Raw genomic sequence first — 19,316 nt, 5'->3', positions numbered from 1 at the left:
AGCCTCACACATTCAAATTGTTATTGATTATTGATAGAATCTGCTGGTGTGATACAGGGACATTGGTGCTACTTTTATTGCAAGTCATAATATATAGTTTTAATATTGAACAGCTTTCCTACCACTGTGGGTCATGTTGAATATTATTATCTTATATTGTGTGCAGTTAAATCCAAGTTTGAAATGAAATAAGATGACGATGCATTCATTATTCATCACTTAAGCATCTTTATTGATCGATTTTTTTTTTTGTACCACATATACAGTTTGACACAGTAAATTAAGTGACATCATCAAACAGTGATCCAGTATAACAGGGCGTTTTAATCATAGACAGAATCCATAAGAAAAAAAAACAAAAAACAGTCCTGGTTCCATACTGAAACGCAACAGAGGGGAGATTTGAAAAAACATTTCAAATGCTTTTGAAGCTAAAGTAATATTGTACACTTCACTGGGAAAATCCCAACACACATTTTAATGGGACCTATGGATGGTGTCATATATTGTCGGGTGGGGGTTGGGGGGGTCAAAAAATGTGCAGATGAAGATGACTTTGCTAATTCACAGCTCCGAAATGACGCTGCTGCATTCACAGTTTAAAACCAGAGGAGGTCACTGAAGCCTCTCTGACACAAGGGGAAGGGGGGGGGGCATTTTGGCTCTTGAGGCTAGGGCACAGTTTCCAGTTGAAAAGTAAGTCAACCAAAGCCCTGAGAGAAAAACAAAAACTCTTACTTTGTCCTTCAGAAGCCAAACCTGAGTCAGCTCGTCTCTAACTCTGCAAAAGCCCTGAGTTTCGGCCGGTTCACCAGGCCACGAGTCACATATGAAGGGGAATGTGTTTCTGTGTGTGTTTCCTAACACTTGCATGCTCAATATAAAATATCAACTTCACTGTTTATACTTAAACTTTGAACTTCTTTCCAAATCCCATTATATTTTTTGAGAAACATATGCAGAGTTTTAATATATCAGTTTTTTTTGTCAAGTGATAAATGTGAAGAGTAAAAGATGTGAAGGCACTCCTAGACACAGGTCCCAGATCAGTCGCTCTGTTTTTTTTTTTTTGTTTTTCTTTTAAAATAAAGCAAATATAAGGTGAACTGATCTCAGACCTGCCACTAGGGGGCAGCTTAAGTCTTTAGTGACCAATGTTGATATATCTCAAGTATCATGGCAAAACCACTTTAGAAGTTAGTCTGGTGACGTCACGTCCCTGATTCTCCAAAAAAAAAAAAAAAAAAAAAAAAGGCTGGAGAACAAAACAAACTTGAACAAAAAGACTAAAAACCAACTGGAAAACGGACACACTGGACATACTGTTAATACGGGACAAGAGAACGAGACTAGTGGCACCATGAGATGGCACAAATATTCTACACGTGTCAGAAAAATAAAATCTTCACCAAATGTCAGTAAATAACAGTAAGTAACTCCAGTCAGCCCGTCCTCTCTGCTCCTCTGGTTTAGTCCACTGGTCTGAAAAGGGCCCGTCCCCTCAGGCCAAACCCTCCTTTTTTGGCAACAGGGACAGAGGAGGAGGAGGAGGAGGAGGAAGAGGAGGGGGCGGCGACGGCGGCGGCAGAGGCGGCGGCGAGGGTGGACGACTGCACAGGAGGCTGACGAGACAGGAGCTCCTTGAACACAGAGTTCATCTGGCGACTGATCATCTCCTGAGGAAGACAGAGGAGAGGGGAATTATGGGAAAGAAAAGGGGCACACGATGAACAGAAATTAAAATAAAGGCAAGTTATTAAAAAATAACATGACATTTATTGGTTTGTTTATGTGACGAACCCAGAGCAGGGCTTTGGTCCACCAGCTTCTGGTTTCCTGTCTGTCTGTCTGTCCTGCCTGCCTGCCTGTCTGTCTGTCTGTCCTGCCTGCCTGTCTGTCTGTCTGTCTGTCCGTCCTGGCTTTGTGTCTGTCCTGTCTGTCTGTCTATCCTGTCTGTCTGTTCTTTCTTTCTGTCTGTCCTGTCTGTCTGTTCTTTCTGTCTGTCCTGTCTGTCTATCCTGTCTGTCTGTCCTGTCTGTATGTCTGTCCTGTCTGTCCCGTCTGTCTATCCTGTCTCTCTGTCTGTCCCGTCTGTCTATCCTGTCTGTCTGTCTCTTCTGCCTGTCTGTCTTGTCTGTTCTGCATGTCTACCCTGTCTGTTTGTCCCTCCATCCTCTCTTTGTGCCTGTCTGTCCTGTCTGTCTGTCCATCCTGTCTCTTGTCTTTGTGTCTGTCTGTCTGTCCATCTGTCCTGTCTTTGTGCCTGTCTGTCCTGTCTGTCTGTCCCATCCGTCCGTCTGTCCTGTCTTTGTGTCTGTCTGTCTGTTCTGTCTGTCTATCCTGTCTGTCTGTCCCTCCATCCTGTCTTTGTGTCTGTCTGTCCTGTCTGTCTGTCTAACTGTCTGTCCTGTCTTTTGTCTTTGTGTCTGTCTGTCTGTCCATATGCCTGTCTATCTGTCTGTCTGTCTGTCCCATCCGTCCGTCTGTCCTGTCTTTGTGTCTGTCTGTCTGTCCTGTCTGCCTCATCCATATGTCCGTCTGTCTGTCCGTCTGTCCAGTCCATTTGTCTGTCCTGTCTGTCTTGTGTTTGTGTCTGTCTGTCCTGTCCATCTGTCCTCTCTCTCTCTCTCTCTCTCTCTCTCTCTCTCTCTCTCTCTCCTTGCAGGTAACAGATCAGATGCTTTAGTCCTTCCTGCTCCACCTGTCTGTGGGCGTGGCTCAGGTAAACACACTGGTCATTTTAAATTCACAGGTGAACAGGCTCATCCTCCTGATCGCACCTGAAGCCAGTGTAAGGCGAAGGTTCGTTGGTGGTTAATGGTTCATTCTTTATAAAATGAGACAGCAGGATGCAGAGGGGTTTCTTCTTAAACACTGCTTTACTTTTCACATACTGTGACTGCTACCACCACACTTCCTGAAACATCAGCTCACATGACCGAACAAACCAATCAGGAGCTAACGGTACTTAGATCGGCAAATATAAGTGATTTAGAAAAGCACATTCAACTGATTATTTTAGCTGCTAAGTATACAACAAATGAAAATAATTAAATGTGTAAATAATAATTCTGCAAACATAAATGTAAATAGTTATTTAGGTAAACACTGTCAATATATTGTTTATTTTTAGAAATAGATGAATTAACTTATTCCCTGTAATTTATTCCACTGTTAAATCTAATATTTTGTCAACATTAATTATTTTAACTTCTGAGCCTTACAGCAGCATTTGTAATGGACTACCCCCCCCCCCCCCCAGGATTCTGCATTATGATGAGTTAATATTATAGTTGACCTGTGGGGAACTACGGGTTCTAAATCTTCTGATCCAGTTCATTCCTTCCTGTTTCTGCACGTGAAATTTGACACCATGGCAACGTGGCCGTATTGTTTATCTGTTGCTAGGTAACCCACTTCAGTGATGATTCTATCATTCTGGGCATAGCAACGTGACTGGCTATTGGGAGGCTAATTTATTCCAAAATGACTAATATCAACTTCCTGTTTCCACTGGTCTCTTCCTTGACCAAAAATACATAAGTATACCAAACTGCAGCAGTCAGCTCTGTACGGATTTTGTGTGAGGCCCGAGACACACACACACAGAGTCCACTTCCCTTTTATAATATAGGATACTTTTTGTAAGTGCCTCATTTCAAGTGCAACTGTTGCTTTCAGATTACACCTCTACCTGGTCCGAGGGAATATTTTCCTGCATGAAACTGGTCCCTGGTACAAAAAAGGTTGGGGACCGCTGAACTAAAGCTTGTGAAAATTTTGGAGATTAGATGTGTTTTTTGGATCTTTTTTTTTTCTAATTATTAACTTTTTTTATTGGAAGTAATTTCACAGGGATGACAGTGCAATGTGATAAAAAGGACTTCTGTTCTTTAATTTTTCTTTTTATCCCTCCCACAATCCCACCCTATCCAAAAGAAGACAATCCTTAATGTAAATCCAATATTGACAAGGAATCAGTACAGAATAGATGCAACAACTGTCTAATTAACCCTCCGGTATCCTGTCCAGCAAGGCTCTTACTAAGCACCAAGTGTGCCTTTTTGGCACACATGTGGAATAATGTCAAAAAAACTTTCATACAGTTTGTTTTTAATTCTTTTACACTTTTTTTTCTATTTCATCAACTTGAGCCGTAAATAAAAATACCAAATACTCAATAATTGTCACATTTTTTAATCCCTTAAATACCATGTTTGTAATGTCAATAAACCATTTTTTGGATGCAAAAAACACAAAAAAATTATTTTTTTCAATATACTACCTGAAAAGTGGATCACATATTATTTGATTTTTGCAGCCTGGCATATGTCAGTGACTAACTCCAACATTGGTTAATTTGCATGATTATTTTTGGAGCTGGGTCAAATGTTCAAAAATACTAGCATCTGTCACCAAGTGTGCCAAAAAGGCACACCTATAAATCAAACTATTAAATATTATATATTGATTTATTTTTCTGCTCTAATATGATTTTATTTTTGTAAATCAAGGTCAGCCCTAATCATACATATCAAATAATCATTCATTTTAGATTTTTTTTTTTTTTTACCTTTTAAACAATCTCTTATCATCATGATGTCACTACATTTTTTGATGCAAAAAACACAAAATATGTTGTTGTTGTTTTTTTTTCAAAATACTACATAAAAATTGGATTAAATATTATTTGTTTTTTGCAGCCTGGCATATGTCAGTGATTAACAGCAACATTAACAATATAAATGAATTCATTTGGACCCTCACCTCTCAAATGAAGCCCAGATATCAGTAAAAGCAGGATTTATGCCTTAATGGCTTTTGGATCCAAAACAGTGGTTATAATGGAAGAAACAGTGCGTTTTAGGCACACTTGGGAGACAGATGCTGGTCTTGTAATTTTCTTTTGTTTACAATGTGCAAATTTTAGTTGGTGGCCAGAATTTAAAAGATCATGCAAAAATTGAATTCTAACCTTATTTAAATTGTGAAAAATAATATGAAGTTTTGAACACGAAGTGCAAAGTGTGCCTAAAAGGCACACCCAGATACTGGAGTGTTAACAAAACAAAACAAAACAAAACAAAACAAAACAAAACAAAACAAAACAAAACAAAACAAAACAAAACAAAACAAAACAAAAACTAGAAAAGCACTCAGAGCGCAGAACTCCACCAAGGCAGATCAGTCCCCCATCACCACCAAAATTTAATCATTTCATCCTTGTGCCAGTATCAACATTTCCTGAAAATCTGTCCATAACTTTATGAGTTATTTTGCTAACAGACAAACAGACAAACATAACCTCCGCCATTACACGGAGGTAATAATCAGTGTGTCTGACTTGTGTAATAGGTGCAAACAACCTCCATCCGACCACTCCCACATGTTCTGCTTCTGTCCCAGGTTTACCACATTTTGGTCTGAAATATTCAAAACTCTCAACACAGCATATACCACTACTACACTACAAACAAAAAGTTAAGGATATTTCTTGTTTTTTTTGCTCTTTTTTTTGGGTCATTTTTGCCATTTGTAAATAAAACTATGTCTGATCATTAAAAAAAATGTGTTTCAATTCAATTTACACACAAAAAAGTAAAAAGCGCTGTGCAAGAATCCCAACTCGGGATGTAACGATATGAAAATTTCATATCACGGTTATTGTGACCAAAATTATCACGGTTATCATTATCATCGCGGTATTGTTGAAATTGTGCTCAAAATGCTCAAAAAGTACTGATACACACACTGAAACAATTTAACCAAGTTGTATTTAAAAATAAAATAAAATAAAATAAAATAAAATAATCGCCACAATGTACTTTCTGTTGCAGACACATTCAAATATTAACCCTTAGTGTTCTGAGCCTATTTTGTCTGTTTTTCCGTCCTTTTGATTTTGCCTTTATATACTATATAAACAAATGTTTACTATACCCATGTTTAGTATCTTGTTTTTTTCAGCACAACTTCATCTATATCATCTGCCTTTTATTTTTTTCACTTTAACCGACTATAAAAACATAAAAGGCCAGAAAACACCATAAAATAAAATAAAATCCAATTTGAAAAATGTTTATAATTTATTGTATAAATAACACACAGATGCTTAGCGAACCTTTTCAAAGACTTTAAAAGTGAATATTGGTTCCAAATATTAGGTATATACAATTAAAATTGTAATAAATTAAAACTATACTCAAATATTTGACATAAAAGCAGATCTTTACATAGGGTTTTTTAATCAAACACGGTTATCATGATAATTAGAATTCAAACCGTAATACTAACCGTCTGCAATTTTACCACGCTTTATCGTTATACCGGTAATCGTTACATCCCTTGTCACAACTGAAAAAAATAGCCCAAAAATTAAAAATATCCTTAACTTTTTGTTTGTAGTGTATCTCTCCTGATCCTCTGTTGGCTCTGTTTATACAGAGCTCTGTATAACTTATCAGTTTCTACTTTGTAAATAAATAGTTAACTGAGACCGCTTAAACCAGGGCTGTCAAACTCATTTTGGTTCAGGGGCCATATTAGCCCAATTTGATCTCAAGTGGCCCAGACCAGTGAAATAATGACTTAATAACCTATAAATAATGACAAATCCAAGTTTTTCTTTTTGATTTAGTCCAAAAAAAAAAACCCAATTAAATTATGAAAATATTTACATTTTACAAAAAAGATGTGAATAACCTGAAAAAACAGAAATTTCATTTGAAAAATTGTGCAATTTTAACAATATTATGCCTCGACTTATTATTTATACATGTACATTTACACACAATGTTACATATACATTTGGTAACAGGCAGAATATTGTTGTTGACTTTTTAAATTTTTTTATTTGTTATTATTATGGTGTAAATGCTCGATGCTGTACACATTTAAGTTGATGTAAGCAGTGTATTAGTTGAAAAGGATAGGCAAAAAAATAAGCTTTTGCTTCTAGTCTATTCCTTTTTTGGTTTTTGTGTTTATTACAATTACTGAGTACAATGATTGATGTAAAACCAAAAATAAATTTATTCATTATTCATTCATTTATTCATTCAAAAGTTTGGAGCTTGGAACTAAAATTTGAACAATTTCTACAATATTACATCTCTTATTATTAACACAACTCCAGATCACAGTGGATCCATAAATGCACAAAACATTAAGTACCAGGCAGAATATTGTTCAAATTGCACATTTCAGGTTGTTCATCTTCGTTTTTATTTATGTATTTATTTGCATTTTATTGTGAAAAAATAGTTTTGTAAAAGTAAATATTTTCACAGTGTAATGTTATTTTTTTCACACAAATTTTTTCCACATAATTTTTTCCCAAAGAAAATGTGTAGTTGTCATTATTTATGGGTTATTGTGTTGTTATTTTTTCTCACATTGGTCTGTATGTGGAACCTGAACCAAAAGGATTTTTGACAACCTTGACTGTTCAGGTTCATTTTTGTACTTTCATCCCGCAGGCCAGAATGGAACCTTTGGCGGGCCAGATTTGGCCCCCGGGCCGCATGTTTGACCACCGCATAGAAGGAAATGAAGATAAAATGTGATTCTCCAACAGTACACAGAGCACATTCCATTTGAATTACCATAATAATACTCAGTTAAAGTACTAAGTCTTAACTTGACTCTGTGCAAGTTAACATCAAAATAGAAGGAGCTGTGTAGGAGGTACACTTTTCACACATGGCGCCCAATTTGCAAGTTTGTAAAAATAACTGGATACTTGCCAACAACACAAGAGGAAACACGTGTCTAAGAAATAATGGAGAGTTAAGATTTACTGTTTAGACTGAGGTGAGTGTCAGGGTGAGGGCTGGAGTTCAGCTTTTAAAAACTACACTTAGTGCTGTCTGTTCAGAGTCCACTGAGTAGATCGATATGGACGTCTTTGTCTGGTCTGTTTGATGTCACGTATGAACCGTAAGCCAAGAGATGATTAGATTATGTTGAAAACTACAGTAAAGGAAAATACGCAGCCCAGCCAAAAAAACGTCCATCCGAGTTTAACTCAGCAAATAGTGCGGCTCCTTCCATTGGATAATTACTGCGGTGATCAATATGTTTCAGCTGCAATAAGTTCTTTAACTATAACTGAATCAATGAGGAGCTTCATTTATTAAACAACCATCAGTTTGACAAAGAGCATAAAGACTGGATGATGTTTCAGTGGAAAAAGTCCTGATGAGTCCAGACTGACCCTGTTCCAGAGTGACGGACGCATTAGGGTGAGAAGAGAGGAAGATGAAGGGATTACCCATCATGCCTTGCGCCTCTACTACAGAGATGTCCAACTCATTTTCTTTCAGGGGCCACATTCAGCCCAATTTGATCTCAAGTGGGCCGAACCAGTCTAATAATAGCATAATAGCCTATAAATAATGATAACTCCAATTTTTTCTCTTCGATTTAGCGCAAAAAATGTGAATAACCTAAAAAACCTGAAATTTCTTAAGAAAAATAAGTGCAATTTTAACAATATTTTGGCTCAGTTTATCATTTACACATTACAACGTACAGTGGATCTACAAACACACAAAACATTTAGTAACAGGCAGAATATTGGTAAAATTACACAGATGTTTCTTTAGACATCTCAGGTCGTTCATATTTGCTCAGGTTATCCATATTTTTTATGAAAGGATAGTTTGTAAATGTTAACATTTTCATGTTATTTTACTTTTTTACATGAAAACAAAGAGAAAATTTGTCATTGTCATTATTTCTAAGTTATTATGATCGTATTTTACTGGTCTGACCCACCTGAGATTGAATTATTCTGTATGTGGAACCTGATCTAAAACGATTTTGACATCCTTGATTGTTAACATCGCAGTATAATATTCCTCAACTTATATTTATATTTATACATGTGCATTACAGATCAGATCTACAAAGGCACAAAACATTTAACAACAAGCAGAATATTGGTAAAATTATACTAATGTTTCTTAAGACATCTCAGGTTGTTCATATTTGTTCAGGTTATCCATATTTTTTATGAAAGGATAGTTTGTGTTGTTGTTGATGTTAACATTTTCATGTCATTTTACTTTTTTACACTAAAACAAAGAAAAAAAATTGTCATTGTCATTATTTCTAAGTTATTATGATCGTATTTTAGTGGTCTGACCCACCTGAGATTGAATTGTTCTGTATGTGGAACCTGATCTAAAACGATTTTGACATCCTTGACTGTTAATTTCGCAGTATAATATTCCTCAACTTATATTTATATTTATACATGTGCATTACGGATCAGATCTACAAAGGCACAAAACATTTAACAACAGGTAAAATTACACTAATGTTTCTTAAGACATCTCAGGTTGTAATAATAATAATAATAATAATAATGGATTAGATTTATATAGTGCTTTTCCATGAAGGCATACTCAAAGTGCGTACAGAGGATCCATTATTCATTCACTCTCATATTCACACTCTGGTGGTGGCAAACTACATTTGTATCCTTTCCTGGGGCAGACTGACAGAAGCGCCAATACAAAAAAAAAATTATACAACAAACCTACAAACCCACTAAACACAAAAAAAGAGAGAAAAAAAACACAACAACAACAAAAAAACAACAAGATAAACAATATTATCAACTCTTTACTTATTTATCGATTTAACTGTATTTCTTTAAATTGTTTTGATGATGTGCAGCACTTTGAAAACATTCTTGTTGTTTATATGTGCTATATAAATAAAGTGGATTGATTGAATTTATATTCTTTCTCTGCAATTACATCGTCCTGAATCCTCATCAATAATACACACTGGACCTTTAATGTACCTGATAAGGTTAGAGTAGAGGACGCCACAGGTGTGATTAGACTCCATGTATGAAAATATCTGAATGGAACTGACGTTTTTTTTTTTTTTGCTGCGGTCTGTAGCATTTCTGATGATAATGAAGTTCCAGATTAATACTAACCTTGTCTACTGGTACTCTCTCTGGCTGACCAAAGGGGGGCCGGTCTGTGGCTCTGAAACCACCCTGTCTCAAAGTGTCCAAAGTGTGTCTTCGTTCCTGGGACCTGGAAAAGTATGTGAAAAATCAAATATTTTATTTAGTATATTATCTATCATTAGTTTGACTCTAAAATGGTACTAACTTCAACCCCTCGATTCTTTTTTATTTATTTTTTTTTTTTCATTTAAATTAAGGGAAAGGTAAAGTTAAGGCTGCGTCAATATGACTATAAGGTGCCTTTGGTGAGTCTAACTGTCACCATGAACACACCACAAAATAATGAAAGTCTGGGGCTTTATTACTTTCACATGTATCAGTACAATTTTAAACCTCTTGAAATGCAATTGTAGTATTTTATACAGTTTTGTTTGAGGGAATGTCCATGATTTGTGCATGTCCTTCACACTGCTCTTTTAACTTTACTGAGTTTGATAAGTATTTAAATGAAAAAAAAAATAATGCTTTTTAGATGTCGTCATTATACTCAACAAGTTTGTCGATAAAACAACTATATTTTGATCATTTATATTTCATTTTCATGATAATATTCAACATTCTACACGTGTACTGTCCACCCTGTCACTTTGGGGGAACCGCCCCTTTAATAATCAGGTTGATGACATCACTGATGACATCATCATCATTTTGAGTGAAAACTTTGTCCTAATCCGAATTCACCATTTGGCCCTCCCCCCTACCCTTACCCCTCCCTTTTGTGTTGTGTGTTCACCTGAAGGAGTAGGGGTGTCCTCAGTGGCACAGAAAGGGTTCCCTGGGGTCCCAAGCTATATATATATATATATATATATATATATATATATATATATATATATATATATATATATATATATATATATATATATATATATATATATATATATATATATATATATATGTGTGTGTGTGTGTGTGTGTGTGTGTGTGTGTATGTGTGTGTGTATGTATATATATATATATATATATATATATATATATATATATATATATATATATATATATATATATATATATATATAAAATCACTAAACCTGCACACTCTCTCTCACTCTGACAGAGACAGACAGGTGGGGGAGGGGCAATTTGGACTCAGGGGGCCCCTTCAGAGAATTTGAGACAGCTAGTTGTTACTGCAACTTCTCACTGCCGCTGTGTAGTAAACTTATTTTTTTAGACTGTTTGTGTCAAGTCCGTTGGTCCTTTGGGGGCCCCTGCTGGCTTAGGGGCCCCAAGCAGCTGCCTGCCTTGCCTAATGGCAAGCTGCACCACTGGGTGTCCTGATTCTCAATGAGTCATAGGGGAAGGGTTAAGGGGGAGGGCTGTTTGACCCTCGAAACGGAGATATTTCAGGACCACACTACGAACAGTGGGGTGGGAGAAATCTCCCATAATTCTGTTCATATCATTGGAAAGACGGAGGTAAAACACAGCAAAAAAGTACAGCAGTGTGATGAAAGAAACACAAACGTACATATTTTCTTCATAAACAACTTAATCCTTTGATCGACCGTTTAATGCTGTTTTAATGTGTTATAGATCACATTTCTGGCTTTGTGGCTGATAGCCATAAAAAGATGAGCAAAGCCCATGCAACAGAGATGGTTAAAATGACTGACAGCATGGGGAATTCTTACAGAAACAAAGTTGTTGCATCTGTTTATAGTGGCGTAACAGCTGACGTAACAGTTCTCGAAGGGTTGTCCCATTTCATAGTGGAATGTTTCAACCACTACCCCTTACAACTCTGTTTCAAGGGCTAGTGCCAAGTGTAAGAGTATGGAAGTATATCTGTCTCATCAGATTTTGAATTATAAAAGCTATCGAATTTCTAGCACTGAATTTTTTTGCACTGACATTAAGTATCTGAATTTTTTTTTGCACTGAAATTAAGTATCTGATTTTTTTTTTTTTTTGCACTGAACTTAAGTGTCAGAATTTTTTGTCTCTGAATTCAACTATGTTCATAAATTTAGAATTAAAAAAGTTCAGATACAAAAATTCAGACGCAAAAAAATTCAAAAGCAAAAAATTCAGATGCAAAAAAATCAGATGCAAAAAATTCAAAAGCAAAAAATTCAGATGTAAAAAACTCCGATCACACATCCCTGCTGACCGTCTTCCTGCATCGGTGTCACATGACCAACCTAACATAACTCGATTGGCTGGCTGTCGGTTCGACTTGAGATAGAATCGATTGCTTATCCTTGGTGTCCCGGATGTGTGATCTGATTTTTTTGTGTCTGAATTTTTTGCATCTGAATTTTTTGAATTATAAATTTATGAATATAGTTGAATTCAGAGACAAGAAATTCAGATACTTAATTTCAGTGCAAAAAAATTCAGCACAAGAAATTCAATGTCTTTTATAATTCAAAATCTGATGACACAGATTTACTTCCATACCAGAGCCAAGGGGTGAACTGGGTTTGGGCCATAGTCTATGAGAGCATTTAATATTTACATTTACATTTAAAAATTTTCAGCATTTTGTGTTTGTACTTAAATGTGGTCACACTTAGCATGTCAGGGTTCCTGCAAGTTTCTACAGGTTAAATTTAAGGCTTTTTAAGACCTTTTTAAAACTACTTAGAGCAGAATTTAATGCCCATTTCATACCCTATTTCACAGCCATACTGGTAAAAATTTGTGACTCTCTGTGTTGGGCTGAATGTTCTGAGTCATTTCTCACCGGTGGCTGCAAAGTTAGTGATAACTGGTTCCTTTAAAAACTGTCAGTTTGGAACGGGTGGAACTGAGTAGACTAATGTTACTTTCTTTGCAGCTTGGACATTTAACAGACACATTTAAACACAACATAGCAAACAGGTTTATGGCAACATAACTTAAGACCAACCATATCAAATTCAATACGTTTTAAAGACCTTTTATGGTATTAAATGAAGATTTGTAAATTCAAGACTTAAGATGTTTTAATACCCCATGAGGAACTCTGGCATGTCCATCCTGTCACCACAAAATATCCTTTAACATAAAACTTTCCAGAAATTTTAACCCTTTTATGCACGAATTATGAGAACCTAAGTCAAGATTTTTTTCTTCAGTGTTTAGCCATGAAAAAAACAATGCAATTGAGTTTTTTTTTTTCTATGGAGTTACAAAAATATCCATGCATTTAATTTTTGAAGTAAAGAAACGTGTTTAAAACCCAATATCAGAAAGTGATATGAAAACAATGAAATAAAAACATTTTTAATGCTGCTAATCTGATGTCTTCTCACATTTTAACATATTCTAATGCTAGTAATTACTCACTTCATGGAGATAATATGCAAAAAAAAACCTTCTTGTCTAACAAATAACAATTGATTTACACTCAAACATGTTGCTGCAGATCAGGTTTATCAAGAACAGTAAAGTTACAGTAATGATCTGAATTACAGTGTATGGGATGGTGCATAAGCGTCCACTGTGTTGGCTGATATGGAACTAAAACAACAAAACCCATTAATATACAAGAGAACAGCTGGAGAAGAACTGTCCACTGGAGTGGACAGTGCATGAAAGGGTTGAATATATTTGTTGAACATTACACAGTCCTGTTCAAAGATGAACTATTGACCAACTCGAGGTCCAACATGTGGTCATTAAATGCTAACTTTAGCCAAAACTGTCCACCCTGTCACTTATTACCTCCGCCAAGGAGGTTACGTTTTCATCTGGGTTTGTCTGTCTGTTTGTTTGTTTGTTTGTTTGTCTGTTAGCAAGATAATTCAAAAAGTTATAGAAGGATTTTGATGAAATTTCCAGGAAATGTTGATACTACAAATGATTAAATTTTGGTGGTGATCGTGTGGGGGGGTTGATCTGCCTTGGTGGGGATCTGTGCTCTCCGAGTGCTTTTCTAGTTTTTACATGTATTTGTCAGTGACAGGGTGGACATTTAGTATTTGTTTCATGTTTTGTGTTCTGCTTGTATTGTCTGCTTGCAAAAAATGTATTAAAAATGTGTGAACTTGACCAACATGCATCGACTTAACATAGTGAACTTAAAGTTAAAACCCCTTTAGCCTTATCAGCCCGCCCATGGGCCGAAAAAATTATATTAATATTCATCTACTATAAAAATATAATAAATCAGGACAATGGATGTTTTTTTCAACTTCTGCTCAAAGTTTAGACCCTAATGTTAATAAAAGTACATCAAAAGTGTATTTTAGTGCAAACTTTAATGTTCAAACATGATTTTTAATCTTTGTGGGGTGAAATATACGCTATTAAAAATCTCCGACACGAACAATTAATTTATGCATATCATCGTCAATCCAGCCGAAAAAAAACAGGCGAGGATAAAAAATTCTAATTTCTCTTTTAGTTTGTTACAGTTTACTCAGGCAGAGTAATAGATACAATATTTTAGACAATGGGAATAGATTCTGTGAGGTCTCTAAATGTCCATAGACACCAAGAACATCCATATGAACCTTATTATTGTGAAGTAATTCTTCATTTACTTTGGGTATGTCTTTTTAGGCGTTTTTCCCCTGAAAATATGGTCAGGGTTAAACAGGTTAAGTAAAAAATGTAAAGTTTTTTTTCACGTTTTGAAGTCTGAAAGGCACCTTATAGTGATATTGACCATGTGTGAGTAACAACAATGTTCCACTGTATACTTATTCACTGTATCTGTATTTTCTTACATGGGCAAGTGTCGCGCAGCAGGAGAGGTTGGCGGCTTTCGATTGGGGCTCCCCTCACTTCCTCTCTGTCTCCCTGGCAACGAAGCGCTGTCACTGTTCACACGCATCCTGTTAGGACATACACGTAAACTTTGACTGTGTGCGCGTTCATCCGACTGAGTTGTTTCGCAAATAAGCGGCTGCCAGATTTCAAGCTCACGTGGCGAGTATTACTGTGTGCGTGTTTGTGTAGCTGTGTGGGTGTGAATGCATTCAGAATATTCCGGCATGCATTCAGATGTGTGCATTTGTGCGAGTGGGCACACCGAGTTGTGTTCTCCGTCTGTGGATCTTCTACTGTCAGGTTTCCAGTGCTGCCTCCTCCTCCTCCTCCTCCTTCTTCTCTTTTCCCTCGCTCTGACCTGACAGAAGAGAAGACCATGGAGATATATTAAGCATATATTCCACTACAGAAAGCACAACCAGTACAAGCTGAAACATGACGTGGACGTTAAGGCAACAAAACAGTTGTAGGAGGTGGAAAAAAACTGCTGCAGATTGAAGTCTTTTAAAGACATTTCTTGTGATCTCACAACCCTGAACAGGAGAAGGTGTAAATAAAATAAAATAAAATAAATAAAAATAAGTAAAGTAAAGTAGATAGATAGATAGATAGATAGATAGATAGATAGATAGATAGATAGATAGATAGATAGATAGATAGATAGATAGATAGATAGATAGATAGATAGATAGATAGATAGATAGATAGATAGATAGATAGATAGATAGCTTTTTTATGTTGTAAAACTCCTGTAAAAAGAAAAAATGCTAGGTCAATCATGAAATTAAAGATTTGTTGGTACTGTTTGCCTTTATTTTATTATTTTCAGCTACTGGTGTCAAAGCTACTGCAGCTGTATTGATCCTGGTATGAAAAATGTTTGTTTGTTACCCATTCCAGATGTAGGACTTGGCAGTTTGGCCACAAAATGATTTTTCTACACAATGTTTTATGAGGGGCCGTATGGGACATTATTCACAATTACCATTCACACACGTGAAAATGCACACGTATGTGAAATGCAGTTGCACACACATGCATATGAAATACATTCACACACGTGTGAAGATGTACACACAAACATGATTTTTTTACTTCAACCAGAAGGCATTTAACTTTTTTTAAAATTTTTTTATTGCATCGAAGTTTTCACCAGACGTGATACGCGTGCCAAATTTGGTGAATTTTTGAGCATGGTGAGGGGGTTAAATTCCAGTTTAAAGTGGCAGAGTAAGAATAACACAAAATAAACCAAATACAATACTATTCTTGGCTGGCCTCTCCCTGGAGGCTCGATCCCTAAAAGCAACTGTAAACAATCTTAATAATAACAAGATCAATAAGCAATAAAATTAGCTAAAACTTGCAAATAAAATTGTTTTAATCTGAAGTTTTGCAGGGCATATACACAACTATTTTGGGTACTGGCTCTCTTTCACACTCAGAATGTGTTAAAGACTGAAAAGAAGTGTTTGCTTCAGGTCTGCTTAGTGACAAATCTTTCCACTGTTTGTCCCATTATGTTGCTATTTCTAACGGCTGTGGATCTGGACGCATATGTGGAAGCGTTTTGCATTACTCAATACACAAAGCAGCAAATGTTACCCATCATCCCACTAATGCTACTTCCACAAAACCAACATGGAACAAGGGATTTGAAAAAAAGCAAAGAAGTTCTGTAAATGTGTTGGAAACACTTTACACCACTTCTTACAAACCAGGGTGCAGTGTCACAACTTAAAACAATCTAGCAACTATTTTTCTTCAACATGGGGTGCATTTCTGCCCTTTCAGCCCAAACCTAAACCTAAAATAACACCTTAAATTGTGACAAAGACAGTGAAACATTAAACAGGGCAGTTCTCCTAGGTTCAGTTCAAGTTTATCAGAGAAAAAAATGACTCAGTCATGCTCCTCACTGGCCCACTTACCCTTCCAACACACTGATGTATTTATGAGGGATGAGACCCTTAACTCCTCCCACCTCCCCTCTCCACCAATCACAGGAGGCCTTGCTGTGGAGGATGAGGAGCTCTCCCTGCTTGAACGATAGCTCTGCAGGAGATCTGGCCACGTAGTCAAACATGGCCACCGCCTCCCACTCTGCACACACACATGATTACAACATTATATTATACAAACTCTATCTTTAGAATTAATCCTGTTTTAACCCTTTAACCCCTGAGATATTATTTTAATGAAACAGGCCGTAAAAGTGTCATAAAAGCTGCTGTGAGCATGTGCTTGTGTTCCTTTTCACAGGTTTTTACAAAGAGATTTAGGATGTTGAACATGAACTGTGAACTGGAACACACTGAACAGCAAGTATTTGAATTTTGGCTCAATAGTTTTTGTTTTGGGGTTGTGTTTTTCTGAATCAGTCCAGCTGCTTTTTGACACCTGACTCCAAAAAGCAGCTACATGGTCAAAACTCAGAAAAAATACAGAAAAAAAGGAAAATCACAACAACACTGCAAACAGCAGTAAAAACAAAAAACGACAAGGAAAATAGCATAAAAAAAAAAAGAAGCCTAAACCATCTATTTTTATAGAGAGTCGGTCTCATTCACCGCTCTGTGTTTTGCCCCCCATTACACAGGCAGTGGGGGCACTGAGCATGCTCAGATGTCTGTGGAAAGGACCAGATCTATTCTATCAGCATGTTTTGAAATGTTTTCATAATGAGCAAACAGTTGAATTTTTATGAATATTTAAAATAAATCATACATTCAGAGCGCTCACCACAGACACGTTAAAGCAGGGGTGTCAGACTCATTTTAGTTCAGGGGCCACATTCAGCCAAATTTGATCTGAAGTGGGCCGGACCAGTGAAATAATAACATAACATATAAATAATGTCAACTCCAAAATCTCCTCTATGTTTTAGAGCAAAAGAAGCAAAATTATGCAATGAAAATGTTTACATTTACCAACTATCCTTTAAAACAATGTGAATAACATGAACAAATGAAAATTTCTTAAGAAAACTAAGTGCAATTTTAACAATATTATGTCTCAGTTTATCATTTACACATGTAAATTACAACTTACAGATCACAGTGGATCTACAAATACACAAAATATTTAATAACAGGCAGAATATTGTTAAAATTACACTTCTGACATTTAAAAATGTTCACATTTGTTGAGGTTGTTTGTGTTTTTGTGAAAATTTAGTTTGTTTTAGTGTAATACAGTAAAATGACATCAAATACAAATACAAAAATGTGGAGTTGTGAGTATTTATAAGTTATTATGATATTATTTTACTGATCCGACCCACTGGACATTAAATTGGTCTGTATGTGGAACCTGAACTAAAATGACTAATATCTTCAGTGTAATTTTTGCACTTCACAGATTCATCCCAGGGGCCAGATTGGACCTTTTGGCGGGGCAGATTTGGCCCCTGGGCCACATGTTTGACACCTGTGTGTTAAAGGGCTAAAAGCTCAGTTTTTATGATCATGCAGAAGTGTGTTGTTGCTGGGGCTGTGCTGCAGGTAGTGTGTTCACTCACCGTCCTCACTGGGCAGATGCTCCGTCTCCCCATCTCCCTCCTCCGTGATTGGTTCACTGTAAACACACCAAAAAAAAAGGAAAGAAAAGTTTGTGGTCAGAAACAGTTCCTTTCCTGTTTGATACTTGAACTGACAGTGAAACCCAGGTTTCCCTTCATTAAGTTCCTCCATTTGTTTGTAATGTGGAATAAGATGTCATAATAGTGATCTAATACTACTTCAGTGGTGTATAAAAAAAATAGGACCAATGTCCCTGTATCTCACCGGCATGTTCTATCAATAATCAATGACAAGTTAAACGTGTGAGGCTGTCAGGTTCTGTTCTATGGTAGAGTCCTGTGGTCTGGATGCAGGAGATCAACCTTCCAACATAAGTGGGTGGAACTTTCACTGGAGGAGAACTCAACTAATTAAATTAAAGTCCAGATATGACTTCTATCAGTGCTCCATAGTAACTGTATTGATATCTGTAACTATTTCTATGTTATAAGCCATTAAAATATGGCCCATTATAAGTAGAGGCAAATTTTTAATATTTCAAAAATTCATCAAAAATGTAACAATCAAAATATCTCAAAACTGTGAACAGACTTTGTAGACATTGTCCCAAGGAAGCTACATAAAACATTTTAAATGAATCTTACCAGTAGTTTCAGAGGATAAGACTGTTGAAATGTAGGCATTGGTGACCTTGAGTTTGACTCTTTAAGGTCATGGACCCAAATTGAAGTCCATATATGACTTCCTATCAGTGCTCAGTCGTAACTATATTATCTATCTGTAACCATTTCCATGTTATAAATCATTAAAATATGGGTCATTATGAGTAAAGGCAACATTTTAATATTTCAAAAATTCATAAAAAATTCAAAAATCCTTCACACTTGCTCATAGCCTGATCAGCCAGCGACCTTATAGCATGTACTTTTAACCTGTGTGGCTCATTTAAAAACACTTATCAGTCCCTCCAGAAAAACGCAATTATGTGATCGCATAATTCAACGCATAAGCAACGAAATGCACTATCCACATGCCCAAAAGAGGTCCTGACGTAATACGTGACCATGCAGGAACAGGCAGTGTTTACAGGAGTTGGAATGTTT

At 36.2% G+C, this 19,316-nt stretch overlaps 1 protein-coding gene across 3 annotated transcripts in view; it reads right to left on the bottom strand.

Moving 5' to 3' along the window:
• Positions 1-1,336: 1,336 nt before the first annotated feature.
• The window catches only part of arhgap4b (Rho GTPase activating protein 4b), a 65,607-nt gene continuing 47,627 nt past the window's right edge, over positions 1,337-19,316 (bottom strand). For 2 of the 3 annotated variants that reach the window (XM_030139338.1, XM_030139339.1), the window contains exons 19-24: positions 18,213-18,268; positions 16,624-16,795; positions 14,955-15,050; positions 14,650-14,757; positions 9,956-10,058; positions 1,337-1,676 (exon numbers count right to left, since the gene is read on the bottom strand). In XM_030139338.1, the coding sequence (XP_029995198.1) occupies positions 1,470-1,676; positions 9,956-10,058; positions 14,650-14,757; positions 14,955-15,050; positions 16,624-16,795; positions 18,213-18,268 (742 nt within the window). In that variant the 3' untranslated portion in view covers positions 1,337-1,469. The remainder of the gene's footprint in view (positions 1,677-9,955; positions 10,059-14,649; positions 14,758-14,954; positions 15,051-16,623; positions 16,796-18,212; positions 18,269-19,316) is intronic. The other variant, XM_030139340.1, reaches the window with a different exon arrangement.

Source organism: Sphaeramia orbicularis, chromosome 7, assembly GCF_902148855.1.
Source record: "Sphaeramia orbicularis chromosome 7, fSphaOr1.1, whole genome shotgun sequence".
NCBI lineage: Eukaryota > Metazoa > Chordata > Actinopteri > Kurtiformes > Apogonidae > Sphaeramia > Sphaeramia orbicularis.
Note: the sequence above shows the minus strand (reverse complement) of the source record. Positions and strands in the feature narration are given on the sequence as shown.